The sequence below is a fragment of the Gadus morhua genome, chromosome 22 (assembly GCF_902167405.1).
Source record: "Gadus morhua chromosome 22, gadMor3.0, whole genome shotgun sequence".
Taxonomy (NCBI): domain Eukaryota; kingdom Metazoa; phylum Chordata; class Actinopteri; order Gadiformes; family Gadidae; genus Gadus; species Gadus morhua.
Genome location: NC_044069.1, coordinates 6,939,078 through 6,962,056, shown reverse-complemented (window position 1 = coordinate 6,962,056; position 22,979 = coordinate 6,939,078). Strand labels below are relative to the sequence as shown.

The window sequence follows — 22,979 nt, the reverse complement described above, 5'->3', positions numbered from 1 at the left end:
TTGTACAGCACTTTGGGAACCTTGTGTTTTTTTATTTGTGCTATATAAATAAAGTGGATTGGATTGTTGCACACGTGATGCGATGCATTGGCAAAACACACACTCAATACTTTCTCATAATTTTCATATTAAAGCCACGGTAGAACTTGGATATTTATTCAACCTTTAGTAACGTGTTGCTATAGACATCACACAGCCACACAACGATGGAGCATCCACCTGGTTCTGTCTTTGTGGTTCTAACAGTAATGCACCGTATGTGTGTTGGGTCGGTGAGGTACCTTGAAGGAGTAGAACCCTGCTGAGTAGGTGATGTTGGTGATCTGGTCCACGTCTTTGAAGTACCAGTTGTACGTCTGTCCAGAGGGCAGCAGAGCCATCCAGCCCAGCTTGTGAGTGAGCCTCTTCTTCAGATAGGGAACGCCACTGGAGCCTGACAGGGGAGAGCAATAACTGTTCAACCGAATACCTTCACACAGGAAACATTTTTTTTTTAACATTATTTGTTTTTCTATTACAATTGAACCTGTCTATCCATCCTGATTATATAATTGTGTCAGTGTGTGCATAAGCAGGTGCAAAAGGTACTCGGTATATAGCGCCGTGATCTTTCTGTGTATGCATCGATATAAGGTAGGACGTGTGTGTGTGTGTCTGTATGTGTGCGTGTCTGTGTGTGTGCCTGTTTGTCTGTGAGTCTTTGTGTGTGTATGTGTGTGTCCCCATGTGTGTGTCCCCATGTGTGTGTCCCCATGTGTGTGTGCATGTGTGTGTACGTGTGTGCCTGCCCATGTGTGTGTGTGTGTGTCTGGAGGTACCGTGCTGGTTGCTCAGCACCAGGTCCTTGCCCTGCAGAGAGGAGGGCGAGGGATTGTTGAGGGAGACGCGGTGGAAGTCCACGCTGGGGTCACACAGCGCCCCCGGGTAGTCCCCCCCGCTCCACTCCGGGCTGGGCCTGCAGAGGGCCGGGTCCAGCAGGCCGCTCATGGGAACCACCTTCTGATTGACCTGGCCTGGGGGCAAGGCATCGGAGGGGGGACGGGTTAAACAGGTTAAAGAAGGCGGCTGCAGGAAAACGTTAAGATAGATGAAAACATCTCATGAACAAAGTGTGTGGTTCTGTGTGTACACACGTTTACGGGACAACCTCACCGTGACATCCTCATGGATTAATAAGTAATAAATAAGAGAAGAGAAGTGGATATTTTGGGAGGTTTTTCATAAACAACGCATTAAACCCCAGTGAGTTCCCAGTCCGCTCGGACACGAGCCACCCGTGACCTCGGACCCGGACCATTGTAATCGCCCGCGGTCCCCCCCCCCCCGCGCGCTGTGTGATGTTCCCCTCTCCGCTCGTACGCTCACCTGTGAGGGAGCCGTCCAGGTCCACCAGCTGCACCTCGTGCTCCCAGCGGAAGGCCCCCCTGTTGGTGGTGTTGACGAACTCCACGCGCCGGAAGCGCACGGCCCAGCCGCCGCAGTCGTGCACGCAGGTGCCGTCCACGGTCGTCACGCCGATGGCGGCGCTCCCGTTCCGGTCGAAGTTGACGAAAGTGGTGCCGATGACGCTCATGCCGTCGTCGAAGGGCGCGATCACGCCGCGGCGCGTGCGGTACTCCCAGCCGGCGCCGTTCAGCGCGCCGACGTGGCCCACCATCGTGCTGTTGGACAGCGTGGCTCCGCCTTCCTCGCCAAAGTCCCGCACCGCCCACGGCCGGATGCGCTTGGCCTCCACGCCCGCCTTCTCGTTATTGGCCATCAGGAAGCCGCTGAACTGCAGCGCGCCCGCGTTCACCCACTCGGCGCCCTTCTCGCAGTTCCACACCGTCAGGCCGCGGAACACGGCGGGCTGGGGCGTGGAGGAGCGGCAGCGCCCGCCCGCCATGGGGAAGTAGTCCTGGAAGATCCACAGGCCGAACCAGCCCTGCGAGTGCACGGTGTTGTTGGTGAACTCGCCCAGGGGCACCCTCTTCTGGCACACGTTGCGGTCGTAGGACGGCCCGTCGGGGTGCTCATGCATGCGGTACCAGAAGCCGAAGTGCGTGCCGCCGGCGGCGGCGTTGTGGCGCACCACGTTGTCGGGGTTGGTGACCCAGTAGGCGGCGGGCGTGACGTCGTCGTTCAGCAGGCTGGTGCTCTGCCGCACGAACACGGCCAGGTTGTACTGCAGCACGTTGCCCGTCTCCACGCCGTCCTCGATGAAGAAGGCGCCGCCCATGACGTCGTAGATGACGTTGTGCTCCACCAGCAGCCGGTGGGTGTCGTGGATGGTCACTGCCCGGTTGAACGTCTGGTGGATGGCGCAGCCGCGCACGTACGAGGCGTTGTGCACGTCGCCCATCAGGTGCCAGTGGATAGGGTAGCGGCCCAGACGGAAGGCCTGGCCCGCGTGGAACACCTGGGGGGGAGGGGGGGACGGTTCAGACGGAGAACGGGGTCGGCTTAGCTCAGGAGGTAGAGCGGGTTGTCTTGTCACCGGAGGGTTGCTAGTTCGATCCCCGGGTCCCTGAGCAAGACAGCTAACACTAACCACTGCTGACGAGGCGGCTGGCGCTCTGCGGGGTTGACTCCGCTGTCGGTGTTTGAATGTGTGTGAGAACCGTTGCAAGTCATTTTGGATAAAGCGTCTGCTAAATGCCCTAAATGTGAATGTAAATGTTAAAATACATGGAACTAACCAGGAAGGTTGGTTATAAACAGAACTAACCAGGTAGATTGGTTAACCATGTAGGTTGGTTATACACCAGAACTAACCAAAAAGGTGGGTTATGAACACAGAACTTACCAGGAAGGTTGGTCATAAGAAAAGACAGGATAAGGTGCCTTTGTGAAGTGGTAAAACAACCATATCACATGTACCAAACCTCCACTGACTTTGACCGCTGTTTGAGATCGGAACCCAAGGCCCAATATAAAATGTCCCCCAAAATGAAACCTTTAAAGCCTGGTCTTGAAGTGTTAGCGTGCACCAGCAGCCATGGCTGTAGGGTGGTCCAGACGGGACAGGGTTGTGTACCTCCACGTGTGCGAGCCTCCCGACCGCCAGGTTCTCGTTGGGCCGGGGGGCGTGGAACATGATGCAGCCGCCGAACTGGTCGCTGCCCGTCTCCTCGCCAAACCGCCCCTGGAAGCAGGTCTGGGTGGCGAACTCCCCTGAAACCCACCGCCAACGGGTCAACACCACTTTATTAGTATAGCGCCGGGAAGTGACAGGACTTCACAATGCCCGCGATGGGATCAAGTGGGATGGCGTTACCTGATTCAAGTGCCACAAATGGCCCCTAAACCCCAGTGGGAAAATAAAGTCGTCGTGGATCTTTGTGTCCGATAGCTCTGGAAATATGCGTTTAGCTGGGAGTAGGGGACATCTTGTATTTTCACCGAGAAGTTTCTAACTCCGCAAGATGTCTGCTACTTCCACCTAAAAGCGTTTTTCCAGAGTGGTCGTTTTAGGTACTTCCCTGTAAAATACAAAATGTCTGCTCTGTAAAAAATGTTTTTAGCTGGGAGTAGCAGAAACCTTTTATTTTATTGAATTTTACAGAGAAGTCTTTTCTCTGTAAAGAGAAGGAATTTCTCAGTGAATTACAAGATGTCTGCTATTTCCACCTAAAAGCGTTTTTCCAGAGTGGTCGTTTTCCATCGGGTCTCACAAAAAACTTTGTCACAAACCACTTTGTGAGACCCAATCAGAAACCGCTCTCTGATCCGGGGGTCTGCCGGCCCCTTAAGGGTGGGCCGGACCGGCCTGCTGGGGGACAACAACAGTACCTGTGTTGAAGCCTTCGGGGCAGGCCTCGATCTTCTCCGCCCAGTCCATGGACTGGGAGCCCCGGACCACCACGTTCCTGGTGAGGAGCCCCACCTCGGCCCGGCCCTCCAGCACTTTGCCGCCGGGCAGCGGGACCGACACCCCCAGGTGGGTGTGCTCAAGGGCCTCGGTCAGGGTGAGGGTCATCCCGTCGGCGGACACCGAGGCGATGGTCCTCACCTCGTTCTCCGCCTGGCTGTGCCTGTAGAGCACACGTTTTAAGTATTAAAGGGGACATATCATACCACCAGGTGTGACTGTGATCAGCTGTTACAACGGCTTGTAACGGCTAATCACACTCACACCAAGGGCTGGGTAAAAATATTGATTTAATCGATTTTGGATCGATTTCATTACAATTTGGCAATATTGATTCATAGGGCATGAGCTCAATTTTTTTTTGTTTTGTTTTGTTACCATTATTATTATTTTTGCACTTTATAACAATGCAATTTGCAGTGATGGAATGTTGTAGATCAAGTACACTTTCATTTGCATTCCTTTCTAATTTCAAAATTAAACTTTTGAGACTTGAGACAGTTTTGTTTGCAGCTCAAGTTTAAACTGTCCAATTTACAAGTTTGCACTTAAAACCTGTGTTTAAAGTAAAAATAAAAAATAAAGTACATTTGTATTTTGTTACACAGTTGAGACATTTTCATTATTTAAGAGCAGATTAAATCTAATCGAATCGTGATTAATCGATTTCAGAACCTTACGAATCGAAATCGAATCGATTTAGGAAATTGGCCACGATACCCAGCCCTACTCACACCTGGTGGTATCGTCTGTCGCCTTTTAAAAAAGAAGTCCCAAGAAGCTGCACCCATGTACCGTACTGATTCGATTTCACACATTATACCACAAGATATTTAGTGCAATTGTGTCTGTACGCCCTCCAAAAGAATGTGAAAAATCAGATTACTTTAGTTGTAGTTAGTTTAATAATATTGATAAAGTAAACACAGGCCCAAGTGGTTTGGATCTGAGGTCAGATCCACTGGAAGCAGCCCGATTGTGAGAACCACCGTTGGAGATTTGCATAATTCCTGGTTTCGACCGTCGCCTACAGCCGGTGCTTTGTGCAGCGGATCGGCTTGCTAATCGGCCCCCGCAGGTGTTTACAGGTAGGGGGGTTTCATTACACCGGGTTAACCCTTTGTTAACCCTTTGTTAACGAAAAATAGTCCTGTGCGATTTGAACAATTAGGGTGTATAGCATTTATTTATACATTTTCCTACCTGGAAGTGTGTGTGATTGTGTGTGTGTGTGTATTTATAGATGTTATCGTAAAAGTGGGATTATGTTATCATGTGGCACTTTTTAAGCCACTGCTGCCGAAATGTGCCTGAAATATGCCTAAAGATGCCCGAAAGGTCCAAGTACTTCAATTGAAAATATATGTAAAACTGTCTGGGTGTATGTGTCTCTGTGTGTGTGCCTGTGTGTGTGTGTGTGTGTGTGTGTGTGCGTGTGTGTGTGTGTGTATGTGTGTCTGTTGTTGTTTTTTCTATAATAATTTGTTTTCTTATTTTAAGATTCAACGTTACTTCCTGTCTGGGCAGGAAGGGGCGGTCCCTCGTACCTGTGTCCCGTGGAGGCGATGACGATCTCGTCCCCCACCCTCCAGGTGACCCCCAGCTTCAGCGTGATGGTGCTGGAGCCGGAGGGGGCCGTCTGAGCCAGGTGGGTCCAGGTGACCGGAACCGGGATACCTAGGGTCAGAACACACACACACACACACACACACACACACACACACACACACACACACACACACACACACACACACACACACACACACACACACACACACACACAGTTGGACCTCAGGGCAGGGGTAGTGGTGGGGAATCAAAAATAAAAGCACCGCTCGGGAAACACACGCACCTCAGATTACTCCATACCATAATACCACTCATGTCCCATAACAAACGTATTTAAAAAAAACACCGGATAGGTCGGTTCAGCTTGACTATTGTCAATACCATTGTCGTGCTACAAAGACAATGTTATTTCTGTAGATGGTTTGGGGTTCCGTGTTGTGTTGAGGGCGACTAGGATTACGTCGAGGACAACAACCGAGACTTTAGAGTGTGGGCTCGGTGTCATGTCGGGCCGTCAGTCAGACGTCGTCCAAAGGGCTGATTATGGTTTTGCCTTCCGGTCTAACTCCTTAACCAGTAGGCCCCCGGATGCCTGCAGAAAAAAGGGACAGCAAACCTCACGCTTTCTCTTAGCGGTTCGTACCGTGGAGGTCCAGGACCCCCTCGCGGACCGCCAGGGTCTTGGTGCCGTAGACGGGCAGCTCAGTGGAGCGCAGGTGTCCGTGCAGCGTGATGATGGCCTTGTGCTGGAAGGGCGCCCCCTCCTGGCCCACCTGCAGCCGGCCGCCGTCGGTGATCAGGATGTTCTCGGCCTGCAGCTCCAGGTCCTTCTCCTCAAACACCAGCGTTCCTCCTGGGCACAACAACACAGCACAGGTCCTTCTCCACACACCAAGCTCCGTGAGGCCTACTCTGTCTAAAGAGGTTGATGTTGATGTAGGTGTTGGATGTTGGTGTGACGCTGAACGTTCAAGGTAGCCGACTCTGCTGGTGCTACGACAGTCTGGAACTGATGTCCTACGACGTAGGACGTGAGCTCTCAGTGTTCGCTCCCGGTGTTAGCTCCAGGTGTGTTAACTCTCAGTGTGTTAGCTCCAGTTGTGTTAGCTCCAGGTGTGTTAACTCTCAGTGTGTTAGCTCCAGTTGTGTTAGCTCCAGGTGTGTTAACTCTCAGTGTGTTAGCTCCAGTTGTGTTAGGTTCTGTTTGGTGTTAGCTCCCATTGTGTATTAGCTCTCGGTGTATTAGCTCCAAGTGTGTTAGCTCCTGTTGTTTTACCTCCCAGTGTGTTAGTAACCATTGCGTTAGCTCCAGGTTTGTTAGCCTCTGTTGTGTGTAACGCTCCCAGGGTGCGTTACCTTTGATGAGGAGCATCTTGAGCACGGGGGTGCTCTCGTCCAGCAGGATGGTCTGGCCCTTGGTGATGACCACGAACGTGCCTTTCTCCGGGGGGGTCAGGCCTCCCCAGGTGAACCGGGACGACCACACGTCGATGTAGAAGAAGTCGGCGTTATCCTGGAAGATGCATAAAATAAATGTACCTCAGAAATGTACGGTCTACAAGGGAACAGCTGGTAGCGGTTAACATGAGAAAACACATTTATGTGATTTGGGCGATAGACTTTAGTAACTATGTGATGTTTCTAGTCTAAATCATCAGTTGGTTATTCTGTATCCACAATGTCTAATTTAAGTTATTCCTACTACTTTTCAGCTGAAGCGTGGGATTACTTTGGCTTTGAACATGGGTCGATACAGACCCATGTTTAAAGTGTGTATATAGTAGCATTGTGACGGCTAGTCACGATGCTACTAGCCGTGAGGTGACCTCAGGTTCCTCTATCGGTGGCGTCTGGGGGGGGGGGGCTCACCATCCTAGCGATGCCGCGGTCTCCGATGCTGACCCGGACCTTGGCCTCCTGCGAGCGCCCCTGGGAGTTGGTCACACACACGATGTGCGTGGCGTTGGTGGACTGCACGTCGCACACCGACCCCGCCACGGTCACGTTGACCTCGCTGAGGCTGGTGCTGATGGGAGGAGGGGGGAGGTGGGGGGGGATAGGGCAAGACAGGGCGAGTTCATTTCGACAGCCCGCCTCAAACACAAGGGCTTTCCTGGTGCTTTACAAAGGCAGGAGTCACACGGGGAAACTTTCAAAGGAAAAAAATTATGAAAATTCAAAGCGTCTTCGATTTTATGAGTGCACACACTGCTGGAATGGTGGGCCCCAGTTGGACTCAAACCCCATTCCTTTGCAGTGTTAATGCCTTGCTCTACCAATAGAGCCAGAAAGGACCACCAAACATGCTCAGAATCAGAAAATATGGGAATGGGAAGGGAATCCATTACTTGCCGTTCCAAATAAATGACCAACAGGTCAGACAAAACAAGGACAGAAGGAAAAGGGAGAATCTACAACAGTTACAAATCACTGTGGTGTGTATCCAGAGTGGCCAATCCACTTTTAAGCCCGGGGCACACGGAGCGCAAATCTCTCCTCGTTTTTGTAGTGCGACCAAAGAAGAAATGTACAATGGAGCGAAAGGCACGGCGCTCGAATCAGCTTATCTACGCTCAAGTCCGTCTTGGACTTAAAAGTGTAAAACCATCACTTTGTCTTAGGGTTGCTCGATTATGGGAAAAATCGTATTCACGATTATTTTGGTCAATATTTTTGTCACTCCCAAAAAAAACTTTGTAACAGAACTTTTAAAATTCGCCTCAAAAAAATACACAAAATGGTCAAAAAGAAAACGTTCCAATCTAAAAATAATTTACAGATATGTATCCAGCTGTTCTGCCCCTTCTATAAAACATAAAAATAAATAAATAATAATAATAGTAATAAAAGAAAATCGCAAAACTCGATTATGTTAATTTTCTGATCCTTTGACGCTAAAATCGAAATCGCGATCAAACTTTGATTAATCGCCCCGCCCTACGTTGTCCTCCCGTACGCTGTGGGCTGTGGTCTACGGCCAGGCTGTGGCAGCGGTTCACTGTTCACCCCATGGGCCCAGGTGGGGGGGCGTACCTGAAGCCGGAGCCGCTGATGGTGATCCGCGTGCCCCCGGCGGTGCCCCCGCGGCGGGGGGCCACCCCGCTGACCACCGGGGTCAGCAGGGTCCTGTAGGTGAAGCCCCCCGACATGTTGGCCGCGTTCCCCTCGTTGGCAACCGTCACCGCGCAGCTCACCTCAGAGCCGTTGCCTGGAGACGCAGACGCACACACGCGCATGGGTACACACACGCACACACACACACACACACAAAATACACACACACACACAGACACACACACACACAAGTGGTCGAGCAGGCACATGCAAGCGCACACACACATAGACACGCACACACAAACAGAAATGCATACACACACACACACACACACACACACACACACACACACACACACACACACACACACACACACACACACACACACACACACATAAACACATATACACACACATACAAGCACACACACACAAACATGCACAGACACACAAGGACATGCATATACACACACAAACACACACAGACACACAAACACACACACGCGTAAACACATACACGCACACAGAGGCAGACACACAAACATGCACAGACAGACACACACAGACATGGGTACACAGACAGCCACACAGATATGCATATACACACACACACGGGCACGCATATACAAACACAAAAACACACACATCCAGACACACACACATCCAGACAAAGAGACCTGATTAGCTCAAATGAAGCGAGTGTGAGAACTATTGTGTGTAAGTGCGTGTTGTGTGTGTGCGCGGAAAACAGGTCGGGCGACATCACTGTCTGAGAGCAGCGGGGTCATCCTCTACTGTCCGTCAGTGTTTAGTCTGATAAAACATTACATTCGTAGCCCAGCGTGAAGCTAGACCTCACTAGGGCGCCCAAAGGTCAACCGTTTAACACCTTTCTGCTCACACACGATCAGAGGAATCTGGGTCTAAAAATACACGCGTCACAGTTTTTCCTTTGTAAGCGGGACTGCACGGAAAATGACAGTTGGGAATGTGAACAAGATGGTGGAAGAGTCTGAGGTTCAATACCTTTTTGTTTTTGTCTTTGTTGAATGATTGATGTTTCTTTCAGAGTCATTCCTCCCAGGTGTTTTCACAGTTCACCACTACTTTGGCCATTCTTTTATTCCTTTTATTTTATATAATTGGTTGTCACACTGTTATGACGTGGTTCTCAGTTTCAATGAATGGAGGCGGACATTGTAATTATGCCAATCATACAACTGGTAGTTAAAAAACTTCACTGTAAGCTTTGGAAGAAAGTGTTTTTATTAAATAGTGATAATAAGTGGGTACTTTGACGGCAAATGGATTAAGGTTTCTTTATACTACACTCTGTCAATTTTATCCCGTTTAACATCGTCTTTTATTTAATTACAGCCTGGCTAATATTTGTGGAACGGATAGTAACCAATAGTGTTGGTATGAAACAAAAAAAACAGGTTTTTTTTACCAAAAGCTCACTACATGCTATTTACTCTTGGCCATATGAGATCGTAGGCATCGGGGATCGAACCCAGGACCTTTGGTGTGGGAGTGGGCACGCCCAGTCGTACGTACCGTGGTTGGGGGGGGACAGACAGTAGAGCTGGGTGGACGTGGACCGGTCCCTGTAGACCTCGCACTCCTCCCCACAGATCTGCACGCGGGACTCGCTGGGATCGAACCCGGATCCCTGGACCACCAGCATGGCCCCGCCCCCGAAGCTGCCTGCGTTTCAGAGGAGAGGAAATAAGGCTTCGGTCACCTTGGGTCATCTAGGAACCACTGATCCATTGAGGTTGTATGTTATACGTCCTGGCTCTTAATGTACGCACTTATTGTGTGTCGTATTTCCACTGGCTCCCCATCAAGCAGCGCATCAACTTCAAAATACTCCTCCTCACCTTCAAAGCTCTTCACCACCTAGCCCCCCCTTACCTGTCTGACCTCCTCCTCCCCCACCGCCCCTCCCGAGCCACCCGTTCCTCCTCCACTCTCACCCTGACTATACCAATATCCCGATTAAAAACTTTTGGCGACAGAGCATTCTCACGCACAGCACCCCGACTCTGGAATTCCCTCCCCCAATCTGTTCGCCACTCTCCCTCACTCACAACATTCAAGTCCCGCCTCAAAACGTACCTCTTCACCCAAGCCTATGATCTTCCCTATCCCTAGCCACCATAACTGCCTACACTTCTACCCCGTTACATCTCAATAACTCTGTTTTTTTTTTTTTTTGTTTTGTTTTTCTTTCTCTGCCTGTGCTGTGTATGCTTGCGTTGTCCCCCTTGTCTGTAATACCCCCCCCCACTTCTTTGCCTGTATATGTACATGTGTCCTGCTTGTACTGTCCCCCTGTCTGTAATACCCCCCCCCCCCCCCCCCCCCCTCTATGACTTTGTAATCTGCGACTTTGGGTACCTGAAAAGCGCATTATAAAATGAAGATATTATTATTATTATTATTATTATTATTTAGTTATAGTGCTTAGCTGTGTAGCATCTTATCCTAGCGATCTTTGTTGTATACGGGGAATGGGTTAACATAGCGATTGTTGGTGCTTTGCACTTGGTGTTATGAACATCCTTACTGTACCGGCAGCGATATATTGTTTCACTTTCTTATGACAAATGTACTTAGTAAGTTGCTTTGGATAAAAGCGTCGGCTAAATGCCCAAAATGTAAATGTGAATTAACCCACTTTCTGAGTGCTTTTTTCCAAGCCATTTTCTTCAGGTTCCTTTGACCTTTGACCCGCTCACCTTCATCGGGCTGCACGGCGCTGATCAGGAGCTCGTAGGTGAACTCGACGTCGGAGCGGGCGCGACCTTTGACCTTGTGGTGGACCTTGACCTCGTAGGTGCCCCCGGGGCTCTCCCCGGCCGTGCACCACACGTGGGTGTCGTTCACCGCCGTCACGTTGCACGGCGCGTGGTTGATGGTCACCCCCACCAGCTGGGGGTCGCCGCCGAAGCCCTGGCCCACGAGGGTGAGGGCCGCCCCGCTGGCCCCTGGAGAGAAGGGGGGGAGGGAGGGAGGGGGGCGAAAGGTGGAGGGAGGGGGAGGATGGAGGGGGAGGGTTAGAGACTGTTGAGAGACTATTTTTAGTTTCTCCTCAGAGGACTATTTTGGCTGCTTCTCTGGCCCCGTTAAGACACCACAGAGGGGTCTTATATAGGTCTCTGGGTTTGTCAATATAGCTTTATGCAGTGTGGCAGACGCCAGGGAAGAGTGAGGGGAGTGGTAGGTCTGGCAACTTGGTTAACTTCTTCCAGTTAACGAGGCAGGCCTGAAGGCCGTTAAGCTGAAGTGCTTGCAGTTAAAACAGAGAGCAGGCTACCACAAGCCAGACCTAGGGTTAGCAAGATACAGAGAAGGCTGGATCATAAAGGAGGTGGATGACCCCTTTCCTACCCTGGTTGTGTTTACTAGGTGAATAAACCATGCTAAGTTGAACCTCACATCTGGGGCCTCACCTCGAACCTCACATCTGGGGCCTCACATCTGGGGCCTCACATCTCAAACCTCACATCTGGGGCCTCACCTCGAACCTCATATCTTGGGCCTCACACCTGGGGCCTCACATCTGGGGCCCCACACCTGGGGCCTCACCTCGAACCTCATATCTTGGGCCTCACACCTGGGGCCTCACATCTGGGGCCCCACACCTGGGGCCTCACCTCGAACCTCACATCTGGGGCATCACCTCGAACCTCACACCTTAGGCCTCACACCTGGGGGAGGGCGGGGGTTGTTGAACTCACCGGTGGAGGGCATGACGGAGGAGACGTTGGGGGTCTGAGCCTGGGCGTAGGTGAAGTTGAGCGGGGGGTACTCCACGTCGAACACGTTGATCTGCACCGTCACCTGACCCCCGCCCCGCCCCTCAGGGGTCAGGCAGCGCAGCTCTCCGGGAGTCATCTCTTGGATGTGGCACGGCTCGTTGCCGACCATCACACTCGTGTTGCCCGGGGCGAAGCCGTTGCCCGTGAAGACCAGCGGGGTCCCGCCGGCGACGCTGCCGGTGGCGGGGGCGAGGGAGGCCCGCGCCAGGCTGACGAGCGATGCTGCGCCCGTGGCCAGCCCCTTGCTCCTCACGACCACGCGGAGGGGGTGCTCCCCCGCCGGGAGAGCCCCCACCATCAGGGTGACGGCGCCGTCCGTCGCCGCGGTGACCTCCAGCTCCCAGGGGCCGGCGGACACCGACACGTCTCCGGCGTCGCCGCCGAAACCCGGAGCCCGAGAGGGTCACGGCCGTCGTCCCGTTGCCGTCGACGACGCCGGGCGCCACGCCGGTGACGGCGGGCGTGGCCGCGGCGTCGTACGTGAAGGAGCAGTCGGAGGAGCAGGCGGCGGTGAGGCGGCCCGTCTGGTAGACCACGTCCCCGGAACCGGGCTGGGGCCGGGGGCCGGAGTCGCAGACCACCCGGGTGTAGTTGACGGAGACCACCTCGCACTCAACGCCCGCCACGGTCACCCGCCCCTCCAACGAGAAGCCGGACCCCCAGACGCTGAGCCGGGTGTAGCCGGTGGGGCTGCCCATAGGGGGCGCCACCGAGTCCACCACGGGCAGCAGCACCAGCCGCCGCTCCAGCTCGCCGCGGACGGCCAGGAGGGCGGCCCCCAGGTTGCGGACCACCATGGCCACAGGGTGGGGCACGCCCACCGGGGCCCCGCTGTCCAGGGGCACCCGGAAGAAGAGCTCCGTCTGGGTGCTGTTGAGCACCTCACAGGGCAGGCCCCCCACGGTCACCTAGCGCACACACACACACACGCACACGCACACGCACACACACACACAGTCAGCATGAATCACCACTGCGTTTATTTGTTTGGGTGACACAGTCTTGGATTCCTTGAATCGAACCACGACTATGGATGGCTTGACTACAATCTGGAGGAGGGACACATTCCTTCCAACAATAAACCCTTTAATATATTTTCTCAAATCAGGACTATATATTAGAATCTGGTTAATCCAGTATTGCAGTTTCATATTGAAACATCTCAATATAACTAATAAACAAAACAAGGCAAGACAGAACATGACACTGAATCCTAACAGAACTTAAAGGTGACATATCATACCACCAGGTGTGAGTGTCATTAGCCGTTACAAGACGTTTTGAAAATCTGCCTCTTCTGACATCACAAGTGGGCGTGTCCACCTAGATGCGTGCTGGATAGATCAGTCTATCGGCCTACCCAGTGGACTGTAGCAAACGTTGCTCATCTATCTATCATGGCATGTAACGGCTCATCACACTCACACCTGATGGTATAATATGTCCCCTTTAAAAAAACAAGATGGCCGTCTCAACAACAACATCTTGGCATTATCAGGTTCTATCAGGAGTCGGCAGCCAATGGGAGGGGGTTTTAGTGTCTGACCTCGTTGGCGCAGGCGGTGTCGCTGAAGCCGTTGCCCTGGAGACGCACCACCTGGTGGGCGGTGCCCTGCAGGGGGGAGACGGAGGTCACCATGGGAGTGGCGCACGGCGACAACGTCAACAGCGTCTCATTGGTCGACGGGCCACAGTCTGGGGCTGCAGCGGTGCATTGTGGGACGGAGCGGGCTGTTCTCATTGGCCCTGTGGGGGAGAGGGGCAGAAGGGGAGGTGAGGCTCTTGATTGGACGGTTTGGAATTCATGGAAATCATATTAATGAATACAGCTGACCTAATCAACATTACTCAATTGATGGATATAGCTTACCTAGTCAATATTACTGAATTAAAGGATATAGCTGACCTAGTCAACATTACTAAATTAATGGATATAGCTGACCTAGTCAACTTTACTGAATTAATGAATATAGCTGACCTAGTCAACATTACTGATTAATGGATATAGCTAACTTATCAACATTGCTAAATTAATTTATAGAAATAAATGTATAAATATTGTAAATTAATATATATTTAATACTAAATGAATCAAGATTACAAAATGAATCAATATATTTTCTCTTCTTCCTCCCCTCTTCTTCCCATGAAGATCTGATCTTCATCCATCGCACCAGAAGTACTGAATCAGGACCCGGAGTGTTATAAACATTGTGTATATACCCTTACAACCCCACCCCCCCTCATTTACCATCCGCTGCCCTGCGAGCCTCCATGCCCCCCAGGGTGACGATGACAGGTGGGGTCTGGTCCCCGGGGGGTTTCACGCGGACCACCCCCTGCAGGGTGTGGCCCCTACCGCTGGTGGTGGGGCCGCTGCTGTAGTAGAAGACACCGGGCGTGGTGAAGCGGTACCTGAAGAACCCTGATAGAGAGAGAGAGAGAGGGGGGAGAGAGAGGGGGAGGGAGGGAGGGGGGAGAGAGAGGGGGGGGGAGAGGGAGAGAGAGAGAGCATGATTGCCCACACACATACACACACTTTGGTAGAGGTGGTGGTGCTAGTGTTGGTGGAGGTAGCTCTGCTGTTGGCGGGGGATGTGTTGGTGCAGCTATTGGTGAAGTCGATAGTGCTGGTGGAGGTAGTGTTGCTGATGAAGGTATTAGTGAACATGGAGGAAGAAAGGGATGTTGTAGCGCTAATGTTGTGATGCAGTCGTTGATGGTCGTGGTGGTGGCAGTGGTGGTGCTTTCGGAGATACGGGTGGAGGTCATGGTTTAGCTGAAGAGGCCGGTGTTGGTGATGGAGGTATGGGGGAACATTGGGTGGAGGTGATAGAGCTAAACGTTGTGATGGAGTCTTTGATGGTCTTTGATGGTCGTGATGGTGGTGGTGGTTTGGTGGTGGTGGTGGTGGTGGTATGGGTGGAGCTCATGGTGTGGCTGTAGAGGCCTGTCGGTGACGGTGCTGGGGGGAGGGTCCTCCTACCTTTGGGCGTGGGGGTCTCTCCGCTGTTGAAGGCTCCTTCGTCGTCGGGCTCGGTGGCCCCGGGGCTGGAGACGCTGAACACCCGGTAGGTCTTTGGCTGGAAGAGCGGGGCCTCCCAGAGCCAGGCCACCGTGTCCCCAAGGGCCACGTCCAGGCTGGCCGGGCTCCACGCAGACCTCTCACCCCGGCCTGGACCCCGGGGAGCAGCGGCACACCGGCAGGGCGGGGAGGGACACACACACGGTACAATCAGGGAACCACAACAGAACCACAGCAGAACCACAACAGAACCACAACAGAACCACAACAGGGTGTAACAGAACCACAACAGAACCGCAACAGGGGAGATGAGGCGGGGAAACACACACAGATGGAAAGATTTAGAACGGGACAGACAGACAGGTGCGTAGACAGACAGACACGCAGGGAGACAGACAGGCTGGCTGAGATTGGAAGAGAGACAGACAGGAAGATAGTCGCACAGACATGCAGCCATAAAGAAGATGGACAGTCTCTAAGAAGATGGACAGTCTCAAAGACGGCAAGATGGACACAAAGACAGACAGACAGACAGACAGACAGACAGACAGACAGACAGACAGCAAACCATTCACCGATATACAGGTGAATGGCCTTCTTCAGACTAGAGCAAAACCTGTGGTTCCTAGAGAATGTTTTCAGAGACACAAAACCCAAATCCCCCCCCCCTAAACTGGTTTACAACATCGCCGCCACTCTGCTATTGTTCTCCAACAGCGACCACACTCACAGCCATGTCCCTCACTCTCTCTGTGTCTCTGTCTCTTCCTCTGTGTCTCTTGCTCTGCATAACGCAACCCCACAGCTACTCTTGCATGCTTCCATTTGAGCCCTGCCGAGGTTATGAGTGACAGCTGGACAAAAGACAGCGGGGGCGGAGTAGGAGGATGTAGGAGGTGGAGAGGGGGTGACGGAGGTGGGGAAGGAGGTGTGAGCGTACCGACGGTGCTGCCGTTGTTTCTGACGGTGTGAGTCTCCTCCGCAGACTGCAGGAGGCATTCCAGTTTGTCCTCTGAGGATGTCATCACCTCGCACTCTGCACGGCCTGTCAAACACAAACACACACGCCACACAAACACAAAGGCATGAGCACAAAGGATGTAATACACTTCAGACAAAAGCTGTCATTTACCTGATGACCTTCTCATCACTCTGTCTGGGTCTGATCCGCTGAATGTACGTTGTCACTCCATGGTGTCCTAGGTGTGAGGTGTGTGTTATTTCCCCTCGAGGACAGAAAAAGGTTAAGCTACGCCATAGTTGAAACCTGACTCTACTTTGTTTCCCTCCTCCAGTTTGTACAGACGGTCTTCGATAAAAGGTGTTGGCGATAACCTTTAAACACCTTGACGATGTTTGCTGCAAGAACACACTCAGGGCGCACTCACACTAGGCCATCTGTACCGTGCCCAAGTCTGTTTGACACTTGTACCTGTACTCAAGTACGATTGCCCCCCGCCCCCTGCTGTGCCAGTGGCCTGTGCTCACACTAGGAAATCTCAACTGGGCCTGAGTACGGTTGCCTCTTGTACATACGTCAACACGTCGTAGTACGTCATCACCTAGCGTCCGCTGCTTAGTACAACACAGAGAACACAATTGACACTTTACTGACTTTGTTGCTTATTTGGAGCCGTTCTACTCAGGTACAGCCCACTCTCCCACTGAGCGTTTTTACACAGCCAAATGTACCGTTTTATGCAAGCATTTTTCGCGGCACTGTCCGAGTGTTAACACTCCCTGCGGTAAATTGCCTGCTTGATCTAGAACCTCAATTTACCCTCCCGGACCCTGCACACATTGGCGGTTTATTGGGTTTTGTTCTGTTGTAAATGCAAAGGCTCTGCAGTTCCAGGGGGGGGGGTAAGTTTAAATTATCTCAAACTTAACTTTAAGATAAGTTAAAGGAATAAATGAGTCTCCTGAGTGAACTGTTTCTAGCAGAAAAGAGCCGGCCTATACTTATGTATTGAGTTATATTTTATAACATCGGTCAGAATGGTGGTACTTGGGGAGACTAATATTTTCTTAGGCGGTATATAAAGTTAGAGAACCACTGGTCTGATGTATTTCCGTGTGCTTGTGATATCTTCCTCTATGTTCCTATGGCGTTCCTCTGTGTTCCTTTGTTGCAGGACTCACCCACGGAGACCCGGACCAGCGAGGCGTTGGAGCTGAAGCCAGCGCCCCAGAGGGTCAGCTGGGTGCCCCCCAGCAGGGAGCCCACCCTGGGGGAGACACTGTGGACCTCCAGGACGTACTCGATGCTGGCGTTCACGCCGGGGCTGGGTGGAGCAGGAGGGGGAGGAGCCAGGTGGAGGGGGAGGAGCCGGGGTTGAGGAGGTGAGTGTTTGCAGGTGAAAGGTCATTTTATTATTGATATAGATTGACTATATTGAATGTGTTGGTAAATAAATGCCCTCCATTTCAGTTTGATAATTTTTGTTGGATGAACGCTGTTTTAAAATGCCCGTTGTGTCTTTGAGCACCTAGAAACTAAGTGTATTTACTTATTCACTTTCATCAATCTATAATTGTGAAAAAATATTAATTTGATATATTCATTCATATTTAAATGAATATCTATTTATTTTTCACTGACGATCATCATCATCATCCTTATCCTTATGAGCGATTGAGCCAAGGGTTAGGCAGTAGTGAGGGTTAGGCAGTAGTGAGGGTTAGGCAGTAGTGAGGGTTAGGCAGTAGTGAGGGTTAGGCAGTAGTGAGCTGAGGGTTAGGCAGTAGTGAGGGTTAGGCAGTAGCTAGGGTTAGGCAGTAGTGAGGGTTAGGCAGTAATGAGGGTTAGGCAGTAGTGAGGGTTAGGCAGTAATGAGGGTTAGGCAGTAGTGAGGGTTAGGCAGTAGTGAGGGTTAGGCAGTAGTGAGCTGAGGGTTAGGCAGTAGTGAGGGTTAGGCAGTAGTGAGCCGAGGGTTGGGCAGTAGCTCTGTAACATGACATCATCATCTACCTGTTCCGGGGGTTTCCGTTGTTCCCCACCCTCACGTCCACCCGGTACAGCCCCGGTGGCAGGACGGGCAGCAGGCAGGTCAGGTTGCCAGGCGACCACTCCAGCATGGGGCAGGGACCGCGGCCGACGAACACGGCCGTCTCATTGGCCGAGCTCCCCAGGTTGGAGCCAGTGATGGTGAGAACCCGGTGTCCTGCGAGACACAAAGGTATGTGTGCGTGTTAGTTTGTGTGTTGGTGTGTGTGTGTGTACGTGTTAGTGTGTGGCGTGTGTTCCATAGAAGCATTCAGTTGTTGAATGACCTTCGGAGTAATTAAGAGGTCTTGCTTAGTGTGTGTGGGTGGGTGTGTTTTTGTGTGTGCGTGCATGTGTGTGTGTGTGTGTGTATGTGTGTGTGTGGGTGGGTGGGTGTGTGTGCGCGGTAATAAGTGCTGGTAATATGTGACAATTACCAGCGCAATTATTTTCCAAAACAATAGTGTGTTGGGACAGGGAGTGTTGATTACATTCTCTGTTACCAATGTGATGAAATGTCCATCACTCAAAGGAGGGCGTGGTAGGGTAGAGAGAGAGAGAGAGAGAGAGAGAGAGAGAGAGAGAGAGAGAGAGAGAGAGAGAGAGAGAGAGAGAGAGAGAGAGAGAGAGAGAGAGAGAGAGAGAGAGAGAGAGAGAGAGAGAGAGAGAGAGAGAGAGAGAGAGAGAGAGAGAGAGAGAGAGAGAGAGAATAGGTTGCTATCAGCCCTTGGCGTTGAGACAATAGTGAACTTGAGACAGAGATTGAAACTACCCAAGGAGAACGGACACTGCGGCCCGTGAATCACGACCTGCCCTGGTCCGCAAGAAGATCACCTCATGGTTATTGTCATTGTCTCGTTGCTTTGCACGGGACAATGACAATAAGAGGCGAAGACACAATCTATTTTGGTAATGGTTGAATCTAATGCTCATATGCACGCCACACACATAGTGCACATGCATGCACGCACACACTCTCTCACTCAGACCTGCACTCATGCACAAATACAGTGCGGTTCAATCCCCATCAAACCCAGCTCTAACTGTGTTTGAACAGGGATACCTTACTGCACATGTAAAAAGAAAAACAGCCCTCCCTTTGTGTGTGGTCACATAACAATGCTAATCCCCTTATAGATATTCTCTAAGAGTGTGGTTGCGGTTTGGTACATTTTCCTTCCCCTGCGAGCAGCTTGTTTGGTTTGCAGCAGGTGAGTTAGCTCTCAGGGAGAGACCCACTAAGCTACTGCGCTTTGGCCTACATCAAACTGAGCCTTAAACGTGGACGACTATTCTTGTGCTTTCCCACAGAGTAACGTATAGGAGCATGAGGACAAAGGGCTGTGCATCTGTGAGAACGTTTGCTCATATAGGATGTCTGTTAACCCTAACCCTTTTAGAGAGAGTGGCCACTCTGTGCTGCCCAAAGCTTCTCTAGCGCCTGTGTACTATGACATCTAATCAGCCAGTAAGCAGATGCTTTTGACCAAAGAGACTGTAACAGAGTATCTAATAGAGTCTTACAGACATTTGGTTTAGATGTCATCAATGAGCAGGTGGGTTAACAGGGCATCTTGCCCAGGGATGCCTACAGTTCAACTGCTGACATTTGGGGTTTGAACCCAGAAACTTCCACTGGGAATCTAGGGCGGGACAGTGTAATGGCTAGGCTTTTTTCCACCTCCAGCTGGGAGGCTTCGAGTTCGATCCCCCTTGGTCCACGACCCTACCTGAACCTTAGCCTGGTACTATCAGACCCTCGTACTTCATTTAATTTGCACAGAGAGTCTGGACCCACTCAATTGACTAACGTTAACTCACTTGAAGGCGGGTGTCTGTTGAAGTTTAAAACTATTGGATCTGCCCAGTGCCACTCTGGATCTGCCATAACCAATCGCTAACGTTTGGCCGGGAATCACGTTGCGCACAGGCTGTAAACAATCCAAACACTGTGCGTGAAGATCATGACTTTAACGTCATTGTCCTCAGCCACTCCCTCTGTTCGCTGATTGGACGCCCAAATTTGGACGGCGAAAACCCAGAAATATACCGCAAACCCAGACGTAGTACTGAAGGGAAATGAAAATTGAGCGGAAGTACTTAGGCGGGCGGAGCCAGGCTACCTGAACCTGGCATCCATGAGCAAACCGACCATCTCCCTAGGGAGATTAACCTGTGTTCATTGTTAGTCCCCGGGGATAAAAAGGTAACCAGGAGACTCACCGATCACGGTGGTCTTCTCGGGGGACATAGTGGCGATGAGGGGGGTGAGGCTCTCGTCGTAGTTGAAGGAGCTCGACGCCGTCTGGCTCATGTCTCCCCCCCACACCGTCACACTCTGAGAGCCCGCACTCGCAGCCTGGAGAAACACGATCGATACGTCATCGATAGGCGATCAATGAGCTTGGGTTTATTGAAGGGGTTGTTGAGTAAGCTGTAGGAAAGTAAGTAAATCTCTTGTGTCGATTTACGATTACGTTGAGTAATTGAGTAGAACTTTGCTCTTAGCACAAGTCACTGGTGATGGCTGAGAGCCATCAAGACGTACAACATTGCATTGACAAAGGGTTGAACAAGCAAGTAAAAATAAAATGCACAGTAGCTACACAGATCAGAACAAAAGTACATTTTACTTTTAAAATGATTTGTTTCTTTTACAATTAACAATCAAAGTTATCACAAATGTTTAATCAATCAGGTGCATGACAACAAAGTCCTCCATAATTATACGTTTCGGAATTCAACCATGCCAAAGCATTTTTCAAGTGCCACAACAAAGAATTTAAAACACAATGACCAAACACGTTAGACACCGTGTTCCGGTTATCTGGCCCTGGCGCACGCCTGGCTCCGGTCCCAGATACTAAAACAACAACAAACCTGCCCAACACGGGCAAAAATGCAACCAAACGGCGTTCACACGCTTGTTGTGTCTGCCTATTGTGGCGTCGCGCTCTCTCACCGCGGGGGTCCGGCACGCGAGCTCATCGAAGCGCAGGTCCACCACGCTGCATTCCTCGCCGCCGACCGTCACCACGGTGTCCTCGCCGAAACCGAAGCCCGAGACCGTCAGCAGCGTTCCACCTGGGAGAGACGCCACGAGACACACGCAGTCACGCACACACGAGACATCCGTCAGGTCATGGCTTTAAAATTGTTTTTAAAGTTTTAAATATAAATATTTTTTAATCGTTAGAGAAAAGTTTGAGAGAAGTTTAAAGCGTTAGAAACTTCTCTTTAAAGAATCCAAAACATTTTTATTTTAATATTTTCAATATTTTTATATATTTGATTACCTCATTGCTATACGGGCAAATTTCGTTATTCTGATTACTGATTATTTTGATAATATCCTATTAGAATTACAGTAGTAGTATTATAGCGGTGGTAGTAGTAGCATAGTTACATAGTTGTTAATGATATCAATTGTGATAGATACTAGTTGTGTAGGATACTACTACTGCTACTACAGTAGCAGTGGTGACAGCAGGAGTAACAGTGGGAGCATGAATGATGTTAGAGACTGTGTATCAGGTTCAGTACCTGCCACGCTGCCAGACAGTGGAGAGATGGACGTCACGTTGAGCAGGTTGGTGAAGTTTCCTTGGTAACGGACCCGGCCCAGGGACGGGAAGGTGATCCACACCGGGTAGGTGCCGGCAGGGGCGCGGCCCACACTGCACACCTGGGTCGTGGCTGGAACATTTAAATCGACATTTTAATAAAGTGCTCTAAATACATAGGAGCTATGAGCAGCTGACTGGGGTTATTTAGTGGTTAATACTTAAAACGTAAAGTCCTTCACATTTACATTTTGGGCATTGAGCAGACGCTTTTATCCAAAGCGACTTACAATAAGTACATTTGTCCGAAGAAAGAGAAACAACGATACATCGCTGCCGGTACAGTAAGGATGTTCATAGAACCAAGTGCCAAGCACAATTTTTTTTTTGAGATTCACCCATTCCCCGTACAGAACAGAGATAGCTAGGATAAGATGCTACACAGTGCTAAGGACTGTTTTTAACTTTAAGGACATGCAACAAACAATCAGTCAGTCGTTGTTAAGTCAGTGTTTTTCGGCGGAAAAAAACCCTCTTGCTTACCCGTGGCTTCTTGAACTTCGCATTCGGCGTCCCCAATCATGATAGAGGCGTTCCCAATGAATCCCGTCCCTGTGACGGTCAGCAGGGTCTCCAGGCCTTCCGAACCTGAAACAAATCAATCCCCCAAAAGCTGTCACCTCCTCATGGTTTGAATTTGCTCGTGGTGTTGCGCTAGGCAGGAGGGGTTTGGGACCAAAGCCGCACCTTGAGATGGGGAGATTCCCGTGACGACGGGGGTGCTGTCCTCGGACCACTCGAAGCCACAGTCGCCGGAGCACTTGGACGAGATGCCGTTGATGATCACCTCCACCTGCGGTAACCACGACAACAGCGATCACACCCCTGTTGAGCCAGCAGCAGTGTACCCTGGGTTCAAACCCCGTGCGGATCTCACGGTAGCCGTGGTTTTGTACCTGCGGGGTTCTCTCCAGCGTGCGGAGTAGCTCTCCTCCTATGTTCCTCATGAACTGCCCTCCCTTGACCTTCTCCCTCGCCTCCACCACTGGATGGTTGCCCGTAACATTCGAGCCATTGATCTGTGAGGAGAGAGAAGGCAAACGTT

The 22,979-nt window shown here is 51.1% G+C and overlaps 1 protein-coding gene across 1 annotated transcript in view; it reads right to left on the bottom strand.

Annotated features, from left to right (window-relative positions):
- Positions 1 to 22,979, bottom strand: part of pkhd1l1.1 (PKHD1 like 1, tandem duplicate 1) — a 59,708-nt gene that overhangs the window by 18,502 nt on the left and 18,227 nt on the right. Inside the window, 26 exon segments of the mRNA XM_030347758.1 lie at positions 282 to 433; positions 819 to 1,013; positions 1,366 to 2,398; positions 3,017 to 3,153; positions 3,772 to 4,013; positions 5,398 to 5,527; positions 6,063 to 6,272; positions 6,776 to 6,932; positions 7,289 to 7,445; positions 8,453 to 8,627; positions 10,031 to 10,180; positions 11,218 to 11,466; positions 12,220 to 12,688; positions 12,690 to 13,208; positions 13,847 to 14,046; positions 14,552 to 14,725; positions 15,287 to 15,475; positions 16,266 to 16,370; positions 17,468 to 17,610; positions 18,297 to 18,489; positions 20,535 to 20,670; positions 21,274 to 21,395; positions 21,855 to 22,007; positions 22,418 to 22,522; positions 22,622 to 22,727; positions 22,831 to 22,953. Coding sequence (XP_030203618.1) covers positions 282 to 433; positions 819 to 1,013; positions 1,366 to 2,398; positions 3,017 to 3,153; positions 3,772 to 4,013; positions 5,398 to 5,527; positions 6,063 to 6,272; positions 6,776 to 6,932; positions 7,289 to 7,445; positions 8,453 to 8,627; positions 10,031 to 10,180; positions 11,218 to 11,466; positions 12,220 to 12,688; positions 12,690 to 13,208; positions 13,847 to 14,046; positions 14,552 to 14,725; positions 15,287 to 15,475; positions 16,266 to 16,370; positions 17,468 to 17,610; positions 18,297 to 18,489; positions 20,535 to 20,670; positions 21,274 to 21,395; positions 21,855 to 22,007; positions 22,418 to 22,522; positions 22,622 to 22,727; positions 22,831 to 22,953 — 5,724 coding nt within the window.